Genomic DNA, 18,590 nt, shown 5'->3' on the forward strand with positions numbered 1-18,590 from the left:
TCAGCAGTGCCTTGCTCTTTGGACCGAGATTTTTCATTAGCTGTATTGAGATTTCATCGGGTCCTGCTGCCGTGTTATTAAGGACATTTTCTTCTGCGTTTTTCCAATAAAAGCTTTCTATGCTTAATTTTGATCTCTAGGGCTTCTCTGTTCTTGCTGGATCTATTGACTCTGAACTATGCTTTCTTATGTGCAAGAGTCCCTAACAATGTCTGTGAAGTTATCCCTCATAACGTCTGTGATGTACTGCAGCGCATCGTCTCCTTTGTATATGTTACTGCATTCATCCCTTATAGCCATTTGCCAATTTTTAGTTGGAGCTCTGAGCGCTCTTATATGGTTCAAAAATCTTTTTGGGGCACAGTTGTCTCTTTTGCAAAATGTTATGCACCCAACGTTCACTTGCACATTTAGTTTTCTCTTGCACGAGTCGATTTGCCAGCCCTTTTCTTTTCTCTGTATTTTTTCAATCTAAGGAGTACCTCTTCTTCATGTAATCCCAACTTTTTGGCTTCTTGATGATCTCTAGAAGCCTGCTTATGCTCTTCTATAGCTTGCTTTATTTCCTTGTTCCACAACTTACATGGTTTCCTCTTTCCCATCCAACTTTTGCCATGTCTGTCTTTTCTGCTGTATAACGTCTCCCAGTCCCTTATATTTCCAGACTGTTGCAGGAGACATCTCCATTTTCTTCTATATGTTTTTTTTGCAATCTCTGTTATTTACTTTGGATTCATTTTTAAAAATTTTTATGCTATTGGCTTCTGTTTTGCTTTAGTATTTCTCTTAAATTTAAGGTTAAATGGTTATGATTGCTACACAGCCTTTTTATTCCATGTTTGTCTATCATCATTTGGTTGAGTTGTTCATAGACTGTTACTGAGACTAAGGCCTAGTAGATACATGAGTGTCTGTTTCCGCATTGCCATGTTACCTGTCCATGACACTTATTCTCCCTGTTAACTAGTACAAGGTTCGTCGCACAGATCCAGCATTGGAGGACCGTTGTAATCTGCATATCTGTCTAAATCCTCCATGTGTGCACTCAAATCTCCTACTAAACCCCCCTGGCCTGATTTTTGAACTCACTTCCAATGCAATCAATCAATTCTTTATCTTTATTTCTGCTATCACTACCTGTCCATAGGTAAACTACGCCAAGCCATGAATTTTTTCCTTCCCATGTCCCGCTAATCCATACATGTTCCTTACATGTCTCTCTTACCCTTTGCCACTTCATACCTCACCTAATTAGCATGCCTACACCTCTGCCCTTCTTTGATCCAGTCATTCTGTAGCGCTCCTCCCATACAAAATTGACGATAACAGGTTGGTGCGTCAAATCTCATAGATGCGTTTCGGTCAAGGCGTATACGCTAATAGCTTCGTCATTGAGAACCGTTTCAATTTCCAGCCTTTTTTTTTTCCTGTCATGAACACCCTGCATGTTTATGCAAAAAACTTTTTCTGTTTCTACACTTATCCCTTGTGCGTCTTTTCTTAACTCTTTGTGGTCTATTTCTGCTCTTTGCTGGGGTGTCACTACAATAAATACTTAATCTTCCATCTTGATTGCCTGGGGATCGTCTAAATAAGCTACTGCTCATGCCGCAAATGGACATCCAACCGATGTTGTTACACTATCACTAAAATGTATGCTAAATGTATCGCTAAAATGTCAAATGTATTCTGTCACACAGCGCCTTCGCAGCCTCCTCGGTGCACTTCTCCATTGATGTCAATGACCGTAAAATCCATTGCCTTAGCTAGTATCCATATCTTCCTTTTCACTGCAAGCATTGCCTTTTGAATTGCATACCCCTGGCACTGTGTACACTGCAAGCAGAGTACACGAGTGCCCTCTAACAACATTAGTAGGAAACTCTATGGTACCAAGGATACCTGGCATAAAACTATATGCACACAAACAGCTGCCTGCCCCAAACCCTTTCACCAGTCAAGTGCATACCCCTCCTCTGAAAACAATTCCTGACTACGCCACTGGCTTTCACCCAATGCGCAGTCGGGATGTGTGCCCCTTGCCTTGAGCAGGCTATGCAGCTGTGCCAGGGTCTTGGCCAAAGTTGCCGATCCCACTGTGTCCACCTTATTCACCACGATGGCCAGAGGCACCTGCGCAGAGACAGTCAGTCAAGACACAAATCTACTTCATTCTGGTGTGTACCATTGCAGGCTACCATGCACATGGTTTTAAATTCAGTTTCCTTAGTGCCTGTATTCCATAATATGAGGCCATACTGAGATGGGCCTGCAGACAGTGTTTTACATGAAGCCGCTGAAAAACATGTTACTAGAGAGGACCAAGTGTTGCAGCTTCTCTATTGTTGGATCTCTTTTAAAGCCTCACAGATACGAATGTGCCATTAAGTGCATTTTCTATAAAAATTAAACAAAACCCGATTGCATATATATTTGGTCCCATCAACAAAAATGTGAAGGTATCAACGAAGAAGCACGAGCATGTTATTGACTTGAAGAAGTTTTTAGGAACCTATGTCAGCAGCTGTCTTCTTTTCTAGTAGAATGGTGCACCTATACAATGTGGTCTACAACACATGCCTAGAAGTAAAATTCAATGTAGCATCCCATTAAGTGAAGCTATTATCTAATATTTCCTGCAAATTACACAAAAGTCATGTCTACAGACAAACTTCTTTATAACGAAACAAGTTATAAAGAACTAATGAATATAACAATTGTGAGGAAAGGCAAGGTGTGGTTCTTGGAGCCATGCACGCGGTTGACTGTAGTTGCCAGGGGAAGAAGGACCAGGTGGCGTGAGTGCGGCAGCGACAGAACAAGGAAGATGTGGGTGGCATGAGGTGCGTGTGTTGCATGTGGTGTGCGTGTATGGACAGCATGTGGATAGCATGAGGGAAGAGTCGCAGAGCGTGGTAATAAAGGGAATGTTTACGACGAACATGTTGACCTGATGTCGTTCATAAAGAGTGGGGGCTCGTCCGGGATGAACATGAACATGGAATGTGCCCGAAGAGTTGCTGCAGCATCTGCTGGAGCAGACCAATGGCTCCACCATACAATGCGAGCAAATCGCGGCAGCAGTTTGAAAAAGACTGATGGCGGCAGAGGCAGCGCCAAGCAGGTTCTGTGACAGCAGTGGCAGCGGTTCAACCATCAGGTGACGCTGCTGTACGCTTCGCTGGAGGTCAGTTCCCAAAATACAGCGGATTCAACACCGTCCAGCCCCCTAAAGGATTTTTTGGTCTGGCTGGAGATGTATTGTTTGATCCCCGGTGTCGCTGCTGACAAAAGACTTACCCACATTGTGCCTGCTGCTCTGGAGGGCAGCATGAAGTTGTGGTGGGGTTTCGTGACCACGTCTGCATCGTGGACTACAGCCTTCATTGTGGAATTCTCTTCTATTGACATGAATCGCCGCTTGAAACAAGAACTTGAGCTCTGCACGCGATACCCAGAAGAAAATTTAAAAGAATTTGCTTACACAATCGCAGCCTATTATGACCGGAGCAGCGACGAAGTTTCAGAATCAGAAAAGGTGGACCGCATGCTGTGGCAAATGCACCCGCAACTCCAAGACTTGGTAGAAGGCAAACAGGTTGCCAATCTCGCGGAGTTGGCTAAGACAGCTGACCGCCACACAGAGCATGCCTGGAGGCGGTTGCACTACAAGGCGCTGCCGCCTCTGAGAGACCAAGTGGCGAGAGACCTTGCCTTCCAGTCAGCTATGAACCATTAAGACCAGCTTGTGCTAAAAGGCCACTTCTCACAGCGCCGTCATAGGGATACCAACAGCGCGACGCCAGCCAACTCTCAGACACCCCCTCTCTGGTCAGAACCCCGATAAATTCTGATCAAATCACCGGAGCACATCTGGCGATGTATTTGCACTAGTCCATGCCCACGTCAGCCACGCCAGCTCAGCTCTCTTCGGCTCCTTTTCCTGCCTCTTCTCCCATGTTTCACATGCTTTCTCTTGAGATGACTTCTTTTTGTCTTCTTTCTCTTAGCACTTTGTACATTCCTTCATTTTGCCGACCGGCGGCGTCATCTCCTTTACCCCTAGACACATGTGGCTCGCTTGTCACTTGTGGCAGCTATAAGCAGCTGCAACCATCGCTTCCTGTGTGTGCCAGACTTGTGTCGGGACATTGTTCTCGCCAGGAACTTTTGAGTGCAAAAGGCATCTCTGTACATATAGCACTAAGTGAATGGACTATTGACACCAAGCCGCAATGCATTGTGCCGTCTGCTAAGCGCGGCAGGGGCCCAGTCACACTGCTTGTAATAGAAGAAAATGGAGAGTCTTACCATATGTACACCCTCTTCGAAGAGCTTCTTGCAGCTCCTGATATAGGGAGAATTCCAACCGAAGAGGGCAAGCACCGCATTGTAGCAACAAAACTACAACCAAGTATGAAGGAAGTGCTTGACGACTTCAGCCCTTTGTTCACTACAATTCCTTGGCGCACCACCTTTGCTCAGCACTGCATAGACACAACGGATAGTACGTCTGTGAGGGGCAAGCTCTGTCTAGTGAATGCTAAGAAGCAGAAAATCATTGAAGGCTGCTTACACGACTTCCCAGAGCAGGGTCTTATAAAGCAAAGCAGCAGCCCTTGGACTAGCACCCCAATGATTGTCGGAAAGAAGTCTGGAGGCTACCATCTTGCTGTAGACTAATGACTGTTGAATTCACGAACAAAACACCTGCCTACCAATGCGTCGAGCAGATTGGCTACTAGCACAACTTGGCAGGGCTCAGTAGTTCTCAAGCTTTGATCTCTTCAAAGGGCTTTTTCAGATTTCTGTTTGCAATGCCAACATTATGAAAATGTCCTTCACCTGTCATCAGTGTATGTTTCAATTTGTCAGGATGCCCTTTGGGGTGGCAGGTGGCCCGAAAACTTTTCAAACCTTGATGGAATGAGTGCTACAGGAAATCAATCACCACTTCGCTATGGCATTTTTAGATGATGTGCTAGCCTACTCGGAGACACTTGAGAGTCACGTTGAGTTGGTGATGGAAGTACTGCAACGTATTGAAGGTGCTGGCCTTACGATTTAACCGGACAAAATACAGGTGCGTCATCAGTCCCTTATATTCTTGGGCCACATCATCACCTGGGCAGTGTAGGCCAGATGAAGAAAATGTGCGTGCAGTGTCAGATTACCCAAGACCCTGCACAATCAAGCAGTTGCAAGCCTTCCTGGGGCTTGCTGGCTATTATAGGAACGTCATCCTGCACTTCTCATTGACAGTGCGTCCCACTTGCGGACATTTTGAAGAAGAATGAGCCATGGCAGTGGGCAGAGAGTCAAGTGCAGGCTTTCGCTGCACTCAAGCAATCATTAGCTCAGGCTGCAGTTATAAAATTTCGAAATCTAAACTGACCTATTGCAGCTGAAACTGATGCAAGCTCTGTCGGCACTGCAGCAGTGCTACTGCAGGCTGGCCCTGATGGACTGCAGCCCGTTTCCTTCATTAGTGGGGTTTTTACAGAGGTTGAAAGCCATTATACTGTCCAGGAGTGGGAATGCTTTGCAGTAGTGTGGGCAGTGGACAAGTTCAGGGCCTATCTTGAATTTCCCAAGTTTTAAGATTCACTGTGACCACTGGTCCTTGTTATGGCTGTTTAGCACCGACTATGCTTCTCCCAGGGTCAAGCATTGGGTCCTACGAGTGCAGGGCTTCAATTGCCAAATCAAGCACAGACGTGGACTGGCAAATATATCTCCAGATGCCTTGAGCAGAGCCCTCTCCAGTGTGAGGACCACCCAAGTGACAGTATGCATGAGACACTGTTCAGCAATACTGCTCCAGAACCTGAAGCGAAAATTACATGTGAGCAAGTAGCAGTAGCCTTGGAAGAGGATGCCACAATCTTAGGTGACACAGTACAGCTCATCTAAGAACATGCTCTTGATGGTCACCTCAGAAAACTTAACACTGGGGTCCAAGTGGCTAGGCTCCCAAGCTCGGTCCCTGATCACCACAGAGACAACAGAACTGGAGTCAATCAGCCTGCTGGTCCAGCAAAGAGGTAACAAGAAAGTATCACGGCTACCTGATCACCTCTGACAACTGGCACTGAAGATGGCACATGACCACCCCTTGGCAGGCGATGCTGGATGTTTCAAAACCATGTGAAGTGTCTCAGCACGGTTCGTCTAGCTGGGCATGGGCATGTGGGTTGACATATCAAAGTACGTACAGCGCTGTGCTGTCTGTCAGCGAACTAAAGCTCAACGCCAGAAGCCTGAAGGCCTCATGTACAGTCAGTGGGCCACAACTCCCATGGAAGAGCTTAGTGTCGGTATTGTTACGGGAAGGAAGAAGCGTGCGTCTATTTACAGATGGCTTTTAATGGCTGAGCCAACAAGCGTAGAGCAGCGATAATACTAAACTCTTCTTCATCGTCTCCAAGACCACCATCAGCGTCCTCTTCTTCCCACATTACCGACTGTGACATCACCCCCGTCTTAAGCACCTTATTGGTGCGGCTCGTCAGTCTGAGAAAGGTAAGGTTTGAGACGGCTGATGTGGATGATGTCAGAGAGAGGTGAAGGCACCGTGGCATTCAACGGAGGCACTTCATATGTGACAGGGGTCACCTGGTGTGCAGTAAGAGCCATAGTATCGCGAGAGGAATTTCTCCGAAAGACCAACACGCCGAGTTGGATGCCAAACTAGCACAAGAGCACCTGGTTCGTAGTTCACATCGTGATGGCGCTGGTCGTAACGGCACTTCTGGCGTGTCTGTGAAGCAGAAAGACGAATGCGGGCAATCTGGCGTGCTTGGGTCGCATTGGTTATGACATCCCGAGTGTACTCTGTCGGCGAGTCAAGTGTGGTCGAAAGGAGAGTCTCGAAAGGCAAAGTCGGCTCACAGCCGAAGAGGAAATAGAAGGGGGAATAGCCAGCTGAGTCGTGGTGCGAGGAATTGTAGGCGAACGTGACAAATGGTAGAGCAGTGTCCCAGTCGCGATGATCAGAGGAAACATACATTGCTAGCATGTCAGTTAATGTGCGGTTCAGGCGTTCGGTAAGACCGTTAGATTGAGGTTGGTAAGCGGTAGTAAGTTTGTGTTTAGTAGCACATGATCGAAGTAGGTCGTCTATGACTTTGGAAAGAAAGTATCTGCCGTGATCGGTGAGAAGTTGACGAGGTGCACCGTGGTACAAGATAATGTCGTAAAGCAAGAAGTCAGCGACGTCTGTAGCGCAGCTGGTCGGTAGGGCTCTAGTAATGGCGCAGTGAGTTGTATAGTTCGTAGCAACGGCAATCCACCTATTTCCATCATTTGATATAGGGAATGGTCCGAGGATATCAACGCCAACGCAAAAAAAAGGGTCGGCCGATATATCCAAATGCTGCAGCAGTCCAGCAGGAGGCACAGTTGGTCTTTTCCAGCGTTGACACGACTCACACGCGGCAACATAGCGCCGGACGGAGCGGTTGAGACGGGGCCAGAAGAACCGTTGCCGAATTCGGTCATAGGTCCGCCTGATGCCAAGGTGTCCAGCGGTGGGAACGTCGTGCAGTTGCTGCAGTACAATCTGTTGCAGATGAGACGGAATGACGGTTAGGAGCTCGGGCCCATCGGGGTGCATGTTGCGGCGATATAGGATGCCATTTTGTAGTACGAACATGCGAAGGGATGGGTCAGGCAGATCAGAGAGCAGGCGTGCGATAATGGGTGTAACGACTCATCGCGTCATTGTTCAGCACCAATGTTTTGCAAGGCAGAGAGCAAAAGAATGCACATCGGTGTGACATCCACTAAACCGTCCGGTACATCGACGGGATGACGAGACAGGCAGTCGGCGTCCTGATGTAGATGACCTGACTTGTAGACCACAATCTATGTGTATTCCAGCAGCCATAGGGCCCAGCGACCAAGGTGTCCGGTGGGATCCTTGAGGGAAGAAAGCCAACAAAGGGCGTGGTGGTCAGTTGTAACTGTAAATGGTCGACCATATATGTAGGGTCGGAACTTGCCCACTGCCCAAATGAGGGCGAGACACTCGCGCTCAGTAATTGAGTAATTGCGCTCAGTGGGAGAGAAGAGACGGCTGGCGTAGGCAATAATTCGGTCGTGCCCACATTGGCATTGAGCTAAAACTGCGCCGATGCCATAGCCACTGCGTCAGTGCAGATTTGTGTAGGAGCGGAGGCGTAAAATTGGCGAGAACAGGAGGTGTGGTGAGCAGCGTGATGAGCTGCGAGAAAGCAGACGCTTGTTCAGAGCCCCAACAGAAAGGAACATCTTTCTTCAGGAGGTCAGTCAGGGGACGGGCAACATGGGAGAAATTTTCCAGAAACCTGCGGATGTAAGAGCAAAGTCCAGTAAAGCTGCGAACATCTTTGGCACAAGTTGGTACGGGGAAATTCTGCACAGCATGAACTTTAGCGGGGTCGGGGCGAATGCCTGAAGAATCGATGAGGTGTCCGAGCATGGTTATTTGGCGGTGACCGAAGTGGAACTTGGACGAGTTGAGCTGCAAGCCAGCGGTGCGAAAGACAGAAAGAAGAGATGATAGTCTTTCAAGACGAGTCGCAAAAGTTGAAAAGAATACGATGACGTCATCCAAGTAGCACAGACAGATGGACCATTTCAAACCACGCAAGAGCATATCCATCATCCGTTCAAAGGTCGCCAGGGCATTGCACAAGCCAAAAGGCATTACCCGAAACTGATATAGGCCGTCTGGTGTGAAGAATGCAGTCTTTTCACGATCCATTTCATCCATGGCAATTTGCCAATACCCAGAGCGAAGGTCTATAGATGAAAAATAAGTGGCACCGTGGAGACAATCCAGAGCATCGTCAATGCGGGGAAGTGGATATACATCTTTCTTGGTGATCGTGTTTAGATGACGATAGTCAACGCAGAATCACGAGCTTTTATCCTTATTTTTTATGAGAACAACAGGGGACGCTCACGGGCTGGAAGAGTGTTCAATAATCCCTTTGGCAAGCATCTTGTCAACCTCGCTCGGGATAACTTGTCACGCGGAGGGCGACACCCGGTATGAGCGTCGGCAAACAGATGCTGCATAACCAGTATTTATACGATGCTTCACAATCATAGTTTGACACAAAGGGCGATCGTTCAGGTCGAAAATGTCGGAGTAGGACTCGAGGAGGCCACGGAGCTTTGCGGTTTGTTGGATTGAGAGGTCCGGTGCAATCATCTTTGTAAAGTCGTTGGTCGGGGCTGATACAGGAGGCTGTAAGAGTTGAGGAGGACGTCGGGATGAAAAACTTGGGAGGTTAATTTACATTATGTACAGTGAGCCGACCAAGAAATTAACAGTTATAAAGTCATTACGGGCCGGCAGCAACTCGGACGCTGCGGCCCATGGCAAGAAGCTCGAAAGAGATGAATCAAGGAATGCTCTGTGAAATGCTCTAGGAATGCTCCCGGTCTGCGTCTTTTTAAGCCCTTCGGTGTCTCGAAGACACGTCACGTTCGGCCAATGGGAGAGCCCGCTCAGGTGACGCCATTTTCGGCCAATCGGTGAGCCCGCTCGGGTGTCGTGATTTTCGGCCAATGGTAGGCGCCCGTGCGATGGTGTCACACCCGGCGGAGAGGGTCGCTGTTTGGTCCTCAATTATCCGACGGCTTATTTCTCCCTGCGGTCTTGCCTAGCTGACTTGCAATGCGCCATCACAATAGGCGGATGGGGGGCGACACTGCCATGTTTTCACGGCGCATTACAGCCGTCTTGCTTCAGGACCCACTTTACCTGCAACAGTGCCAGGCTCTCGCTTCACTTTCGGGAAGAGTCAAGCAGTGAATAGCTCCACCTGCGGCACACGAAGTGGGGGCCGCCAACTTGTTTGCACGTGCCGCGCCTCAGGAATGTGGTATCTGTGCTTCTGCGCTCCTTAATTAGCTGTGGTGCGATTTGATGTGGTCTGGTGAACTCGAAGTAGTAAGAAACGGCCCCGTATCTAACAGCTCGTCCTCGCCCCGGAAGTTCAAAATGGCCGGTGAACTTCGCTGGCCATGAGGAATGCTGAAAGAACCTGCAGGGTACTGGTGTCGAGCCTCGTTTGACGAACTTCGGGATCCTGGGCCCTGGAGAACGTACGTCAAATAAACAAAACAACACAGCACTGCACCACGTGTAAGCGCAGGCTCTTCACCCCTGACTCGCCAGGCTATTTCTGAGTCAAAATGAACCCTGATCTTTTATTTCCCCAATTTTGACAAAGCAGTTCCAACCACCTTTCCAAACCGCTATTCATTTCTCCCCGAATGCCGACAAGACCAGAGTGCTCTTGTTGTAGCAATACAAAGGGTTGTTGTTGTTGCAAACAAACAATGAAAACAGCCGAACATAACTTAAGTGGCCTAATTACACGAACAGCATGTTTCCAACCCTAACACAGTGACGTACTTATCTCACGTATTGTTGCCACTGCACAGTCTGGCCATCTTCACAAGTACGCAATCACAAGCGCGCTAGCCTTGTGGTCACTAATCAGAACGCGTACTTGCGTCGTAGGCAAACGTTTCATTATGCTTACTTACGTTTCTTCCTTTATTCCCTACAGGACACGTAACCTAAACGAGAACTTAATTTGTTTAACCTACACACTCCGCAAAACCCTTTTAAAAAAATGCTTCTGCTAATTAGTAGTTCTACGCACGCTCACTAAAGAAGTCAGAATACGGCTGCCCTCAACACGCACGAGCAACCCAGTCAAAAATCTGCTTCCTTCCGTCAACACAGGACACGCGCTAAAGGAACTAAGAACGCTTCTCAGTGCAAATAATGCACTCACTGAAAACCTACGCGGTTAACCTTAGAAAATAAAAAAACGCTTATAAAAAAAAAGGAGGTTAACTAATACACACGCACGCTACGAAAGGCCTCTGACCGATAACCTTGCCATTCAGGTTACTCACACACAAAAAAAAAGAAAGCCCATTTACTTATTAATGAACACCTCGCGATATTACATGTTTACAAAAAAACGCGTCTTTCAAATCTTGAGCTTCTCAAATAAAACATAAACAAAGCTCAAACCTTACATATTGAAAGAAACTTAAATCGCGAAAATTATCCGATGCTCAAAAATAAAACAAAACAGAACGTTTTACTTCTACGGAAGCTCTCTTGGCCTCCCGTTCCAAACGCTTACATCGGATTCATACTTTGAGCCGTACCCGAGGTGGTCGCGGTCCGAAAGCTACTCTGGCTACCGAGGAACAACAAAAGGGCTGACTCACTATCAGCTCCCCCAAGACGTTACAGTCCCCTGCCAATTTGTGTCCTGGCACCCCGCTTTCATCACAACCTCTATTGACCGCGTCGCTACTCGCCACCTGGTCTCATCTTACCACCTTGCGCTTCTTTGTACTACACACTGAGCTTCAAAAAGAAGGACGAAACGACGAGGAATTTAACTGCCCCGTGCCCTTTGTCCGCGTCTGTGCAGAACATGCTTCACGGTCTTTCTTTGACCGGTGGCTCGAACGTGCTGGATGCGTCAACAAAGTCAACGTCGACCGCACCTTTCTTTTCCTCGCGCCCATCGCTGTTTTTGGCTTCGCTACATTAGCCACCGCATTCCGATCTTTAGGGCGCTTCTTTCTACGGCGCTTTCTCTTGGAATTCCCTTTTATGCCACTTTCTCGTGCCTCGTGCTGGCTGTTACACATCTCATCGGCCTGGATCGGTCTCTTACCCGCACAGTCTGATTGATTTTCCTTTAGATCAACACTCTCTCTGCCTCGACTGGCGGACAGCTCAACCGACGCTTGAACAATGCAGCAGGCTTTGCTCAAGTTGTGCAACTCGCACTCTTGCGAACTGCCCTCTACTGCATTGCCCAGCTCACGCTGTGCATCGGCACACAGCCCGTCGGTATCAATCGCTGTCTCACGCGCACAGTCTGAATTATCAATAACTGAATCATCCCTATCTAGGCTACCTAGACTGGCGGAGAGCTGCACCGATCCCTGAACAATGCAGTTGTCTTCTCTTGAGCTACGTAGCTCGCAATCCTGAGAACTACCCTCAACTGCATCGTTCAGCTGGCACTTCACTTCGGCACACAGATCTGACTCGACATGGGTGCTCGTGTCTGTCGGGTCAACAGTACCCTGTACCTTGCTAACGACCTCGATATCATGAGATGCGACGCACACGCGCGGTAACTGTGCCAATTTGTTCGCAGCTGGCCTAGCTGTCTCTACAGTCCTCTGTTGGCACAGCACCTCGTCGCTCTCACTGCGGCCTTTAACACCCTCTGTTGCCACTAAGGCATCGTTAGAAGCTAGCTTTTTCCCTTCACCTATGAATGTGCAGCCAATCTCACAGGCACTACTCTTCTCGTCGGATTTTGGCGAAAATCCGCTAGACACTTCCTCATTCTTGTGCTCTGTACTGCATACAGAATTTTCAGACAGGCATTGCCTTTGTTCCTTTAACTGCTGAAAATATTGTATCTGTTTCTCCAATGCTGCTATCTCTTTCTCGTGCCTTTGCTTACGTTCGTGACTATCATACTTACGTTCACGACGCTCACGCTCCCGTGGTTCTTGGTATCACCTCCCAAGCAATCTTAATGCTTTCATCATCATTGCCACTATCTTGAATCACCTTAATGATAGCTGGCGTTTTCATCTGTTCGTCCGCTTCAACTCCCAAGTCATCGCACACCAACAAGTCTAACCTCGTCAACCTTCTAAGATCCATGGCAGCTGCCCTGACTGGTGGTTAGAACTGTTTTCCTTAATTTATTTGTGCAAACACACAATGCAAAAAATCCCCGATTCCTAGAACTATCAAAATGAACACACAACATTTGAAGTCTGGCGAATCAAAAGGAAAAAAACCACGCGCTCACTTACGGTTGCAGCACCCTGCCATCCGGTTCATTGGTCCGCTGTTCCCGGTTCCTCAGGACTCCCTGGGTCGAAGGCTCGCTCTTCTTCGCTACTCCCAGTTCCTCAGGACTTCTCTCGACGAAGGCTCTCTCTTCTTCACTTTTCCCGGTTCCTCGCGACTCCTTTGGACGAAGGCTCTTTTTCGCTGTTCCGGGTTCCTCAGGATTTCTCTCGACGAAGGTTGATCCGTAGCGCTGCCACCAGTTGTTGCATTTTGAGGCGATCCCACCGCTGGCAACCAGTTGTAGGAGTTGAGGAGGACTTTGGGATGAAAACACTTGGGAGGTTTATTCACATTATTTACAGTGAGAGTCAATTAACAGTCTTAAAGTCATTACGGGCCGGCAGCAACTCGGACGCTGCGGCCCGTCGCAAGAAGCTCGAAAGAGAAGAATCAAGGAATGCTCTGTGGAATGCTCTTCTGCTGCTCCCGGTCTATGTCTTTTAAGCCCTTCGGTGTCTCGAAGACACGTCACATTCGGCCAATGGGAGAGCCCGCTCAGGTGACGCCATTTTCGGCCAATCGGCGAGCCCACTCGGGTGTCGTCATTTTTGGCCAATGGTAGGCGCCCGTGCAATGGTGTCACACCCGGCGGAGAGGGTCGCTGTTTGGTCCTCAATTATCCGACGGCTTATTTCTCCCTGCGGTCTTGCCTTGCTGACTTGCAATGCGCCATCACAATAGGCGGATGGGGGGCGACACTGCCATGTTTTCACGGCGCATTACAGCTGTCTTGCTTCGGGACCCACTTTACCCACACCAGTGCCAGGCTCTCGCGTCACTTTCGGGAAGAGTCAAGCAGTGAATAGCTCCACCTGCGGCACACGAAGTGGGGGCCGCCAACTTGTTTGCACGTGCCGCGCCTCAGGAATGTGGTATCCGTACTTCTGCGCTCCTTAATTAGCTGTGGTGCGATTCGATGTGGTCTGGTGAACTCGAAGTAGGCTCAGGAAACAGTCCCGTGTCTAACAAGGCGCAGAATGAGCATTGGTCGAAGACGGTGCAACAGATAGAGCAGAAATGTGGCACTCGTGCGTCGGTGACAACGTGGCAAGAGACATGCCTCAAGGAAGTACTAGTGGGCACTGTCCGAAATTTAGGATGGGAAGACATGTCTGATTGTCCGCAACAGAAACGATGGTGTGTGAGAAGGAGAAATTGTGAGAAAGCAGGACTGAAGTCACGGGAGTAAGGACATAGTCTCCGTCAGGTACAGGTGGGCAGGCTAAAACAGGGATGCAGGTTGCCGCAAGAGATGGCAGACGTATAAAATCCGCGGAACAAAGCAGAGTTGGAGCTTGAGCAGGAAGGTCAATGGGAACAGGTAGGGGAAGGTCAAGTTGTACAACACCGGCGGAACAGTCAATCAGAGCAGAATGGGCGGCCAAAAAGTCGAGTCCAAGGATCACATTGTGAGGGCAACGTTCAAGCACACTAAACAAAACAGACGTGTGGCAACCGGCGACACTGACATGAGCAGTACACATTCCAAGCACAGCCGGAGTTCCACCGTCGGCGACCTGGAGCAATCGAGTCGGAGCAGGAGTAAGGACTTTCTTCAAGCACGTTTGAAGCTCCGCACTCATGATGGAAATTTGGGCTCCAGTGTCGATGAGTGCTGTAACGGGCAAACCATCGATATCCACGTCCAGCAGGTTTCAATTGGCAGGCAGGGTCAGCAGAGGAATTTTAGACCGATGTTCTAGAGCAGCGTCCCCTCCAGGAACTGCCCCAGTTAGTTTCCCATCAGAGAACGGTGACGGTAAGTTGGGGATGGAGAGCGACGCAGCTGGGGAGAACGGGAGCGGCGACTATGTGGTGATGGCGAGCGGCTGGTCGCAGTGGCTTGAGCGTTGTCAGGTGCGTCTCCAACCTCGGTGGAGAGTGATGGCGGGCGAGGATTCAGTGGAGAGCGGCGGGCGGTAGGCGGGAAAGCTTGGTCGAGAGTGGGCTGGCCAGGAACTTCGACAGTGGCGAGAGATGTGGCCCACACGTCCACAGTAAAAGCAGATGGGTCTATCGTCATATGTGCACCATTCGGCCGGATTGCGATAGCTTGGATATGGACCATATTGGCTCCAGTGAACAGGGGCAGAGGCAGCAGACGAAGTAAAGTCAGGACGGCTGGCGGAGCAGATGGATGAAAGACCCACATTGGCAAGTTCTTGAATGATCGACTGAATGAGTGACACAAGGGGCTGGGAATCGTCAAAACACTGTGTCACTGGCGTGGCAGGAGATGCTGCTTTGATTTCTCGCCGAACGATACGTACGACGTTCTCGCAGGAGGTGGGCTCATGCGGTGGTGAAGCGTCTTCACACATTGATGAAGCTGCGGTATTAGGTAGATGCGTAAACTGTTGAACTATGCAGTGACTCTTCGCGTCTTCAAAGCGACGACATTCGTTAATGATCTCATTGACCGTTGTTATGTTCTTGTAAACAAGCAGGTTAAACGCGTCGTTCGCGATGCCTTTTAAAACGTGGCTGACCTTGTCTGCCACTGCCATATTGTTATCCACTTTGCGGCAAAGAGCGAGGACGTCCTGGATATACGGCACGTAAGATTCAGTGGACGTCTGTACACGGGTCCCAAGGTCCTTCTTCGCAGCATATTGGCAACCGACGGGCTTGCCGAACAAATCTCTAAGCTTCTGTTTGCACTGGTCCCAACTCGTAATCTCTTCTTCGTGTGTTTCGAAACAGACCCGTGCTGTTTTCTTGAGGTAGAATATTATATTAGCCAGCATAAGCGTGTTGTCCCACCTGTTGTGTGCGCTGACCCGTTCGTAATTCTGCAACCAGTCATCGACGTCAACATTGTCGATCCCGGAAAACATGCCAGGGTCGCGAGGCTGGGCCAGGATGATCGTCGGTGGCGACGACGGGACCGTGGTTGAACTCTCTCCTTCGTATGACACGGCGGCCAGGTTACGTCCACTGCGGAGCTCCGTCTTGCGCAATTGATTACACAGCACTTCCACCAATTATGTTACGGGAAGGAAGAAGCGTGCGTCTATTTACAGATGGCTTTTAATGGCTGAGCCAACAAGCGTAGAGCAGCGATAATACTAAACTCTTTTTCATCGTCTGCAAGACCACCATCAGCATCCTCTTCTTCCGACATTACTGACTGTGACAATATTATCGGCCCTGGCCCGATAATATTGTGCAGTAATAGTGTGATAATAAAGGGAATGTTTGCAACAAACATGTTGGCCTGTCATCGTTAGTATCGCAATCACACTTCTCTTTGAAATTTTCATAGAAACCAATACAGTTTAACCTCGATATAACGAACTCCAATATAACAAAATTCGCAATATAACAAAGTGTTTAACTTGCGATAACCTATTGTCCATAGAACACCATGTATTTAGAACCTCAACATAACTAAGTGTGTTTGTATGCGATTTCAATATAACAAAATTTTGTTTCCACCACAAAGGAATGCCGAGACAATAAATGGAAACTTCCGTGGATGCTGATGGTCAAAGGATTGAATTACAAGCGTCGGCTTGCAAACATACCTCTGAACTTGTGCGTGGCGCGACAAGAGCAAACGCCGCACTGGAGCCGCATCATGTTCCGTATAAAGTCCAAGTACGATAAGATCCTATCGCCGCCTGCGCACTTTGTGCTTTAGGTGCGAGTGAAAGTGGGCAAAGGTGAGACAAGAAAGATCGTGGCTTCCATGTGCCACTTTCCTGTGCGAGCAAAGGGAAAAAGGCAGACGGGAGCGCGGGCAAGGGACGAGGGTAAGTTGGCGCTTGCTTCGTGATTTCTGCCGCACGTCTCGTCTGTGGCTGGGCATGCCTGTAAGCGCGGCTGAATGCACACACAGCCACACCCTGCTTTAGAGGTAATCTGCCATGTGTGCGAAGCGTAGGCATGCCGAGATGGCATGGCATCATGTTAGCTGCCTGTTAGCAATCTTGAGTTTCGGTGACTCATTGGAGCGAGAGGCAGACCTTCGCTCCCCACTGCCAGCGCTTTTCATCACGCTATCAGCTGCGAGGGCAGAGTGCAAGCGTAAGTGTGGCTGGTAATTCGTACCGCTGAAGTGAAGATATTGTAGACGTGGCATGAAACCTCATCATTCATTGCTGACTCCCAAATTGATCAAAATAAATTGTTTTCTCATTGAAATGAGCTTTTTTCGATTGCCCGATAATTCTGAAAATTCTGCGGCCCCTTTTCTTGTAAGAAAAATTGATCGACAACTGTACATACTTGCATAAAAGGTGGAATTTCAATCTAATGAAATTTCAATATAAAGTAAATTACCGATTTTACCTACTTCGTTATATTTAGGTCTAGCTGTATATCTAAAATTTTCTTTCATTGAAGCAAAAATATTTTATAAATGAATATAATAGGTCTCTTCTTAGTTCATGAAAAAGATTTGCTGATAATTTTGAACCAATTAAGCCAGAACCTGGTGGCACAAGATGCGGCCAATAACCCACCCAATACAGCAAATAAAACACTCCTGTGTGGTGTTGGTTTCCTGGCAGTGTGCCAAACCGGCCACACTCTAACACGGCCACCTCACCACTACCATCTTGCACTCTACGCACACAACATGCTGCGCCTTGATTGAGAGGGTCACATACCATTGCATGGGTTGGAGCATGTGGAGGAAGCTTCCCTGCTTAGCTGCAACTGGGATAAACTATTGAACATACAATCAAGGAGTGCTTTGTGTCCTAGGACTGTATTAATATTATGAGAAATTTCGTCTTCTGTTTTTTTTACGCTTTATCATTGACTTAGTTGAAGCCATGCACAAGGTGTATACCAAATTGACATTTTCAGATTCTCTACGTTTTCCAGGTTTTCGCTGAGCGACACAGAACTTTATTTTATGTCAAGACAGGCTGGACACCCCAATGCCCGATGCTGTAACTCTCAAGTAAGTATTTAAAATAATAATGATAGTAATAATAATAAAAACTTAATCCAGTTTGAACAGTAAGGAGTAGTGTTTACTTTATTCAAAATAGAAAACTGAAGGTAGGAGATAGTAAAATGCACAGCAAATAAAATATTTTCAAAAAAGAAAAATGATTAAGCCCATTGTAAATCATGTCGAATGTTTTCAAATACGAATAAAAAGAAATGCATACAGAAGCAAATATTTTCGAAAATGAACTATTTCTACCAAGTGATAGCAAGATCATCGGTATTAGGCCCGAACTTTGTCCCAAGTGAGATATTCCCAATAGTTGGAAAGTCAACCTAAACTGTCCTCACATACTCTTAGTCCATGCACAATGCCTCTGTTTTGTGTTTCACTACTTTCAAAAGTTTATTTTGGTTTGGATGAGGGTCACCTGCATCTTTGCCTCAGCCAACACTGCTTTTTGAGAGCTCAAGCTGCTTCAAAGAAGAGGCGGCACAGTTCTCTTCCCGATCATTCCGCAATGCAACGGTCATTTCTGTTGTTGTCCTCGTTCCGCCGTGCATTCCGCCATGCGTTCGCCCCATGGACCATTTAAGCATTCTCTTGGTCAGTTGCAACGTCAACGGCCAATTTTTCGTACTCCCTAGGGGCCATGAAAACATCCGAAAAATCAAATCAGGCAGTCAGAAAAAAATGTCATCATCATCAGCAGCAGCAGCAGCCTATTTTATGTCCACTACACGACAAAGGCCTCTCCCCATGAACTCCAATTGC

At 48.0% G+C, this 18,590-nt stretch overlaps 1 protein-coding gene across 5 annotated transcripts in view; it reads right to left on the reverse strand.

The window, feature by feature from the left end:
• Window positions 1-18,590, reverse strand: part of LOC142559761 (GTP-binding protein 2) — a 110,613-nt gene that overhangs the window by 38,772 nt on the left and 53,251 nt on the right. For all 5 annotated transcript variants that reach the window (XM_075671389.1, XM_075671387.1, XM_075671388.1 and 2 more), the window contains exon 7: window positions 2,044-2,133. In XM_075671389.1, coding sequence (XP_075527504.1) covers window positions 2,044-2,133 — 90 coding nt within the window. The remainder of the gene's footprint in view (window positions 1-2,043; window positions 2,134-18,590) is intronic.

The sequence above is a fragment of the Dermacentor variabilis genome, chromosome 10 (assembly GCF_050947875.1).
Source record: "Dermacentor variabilis isolate Ectoservices chromosome 10, ASM5094787v1, whole genome shotgun sequence".
In the NCBI taxonomy this organism is placed as follows: Eukaryota; Metazoa; Arthropoda; class Arachnida; order Ixodida; family Ixodidae; genus Dermacentor; species Dermacentor variabilis.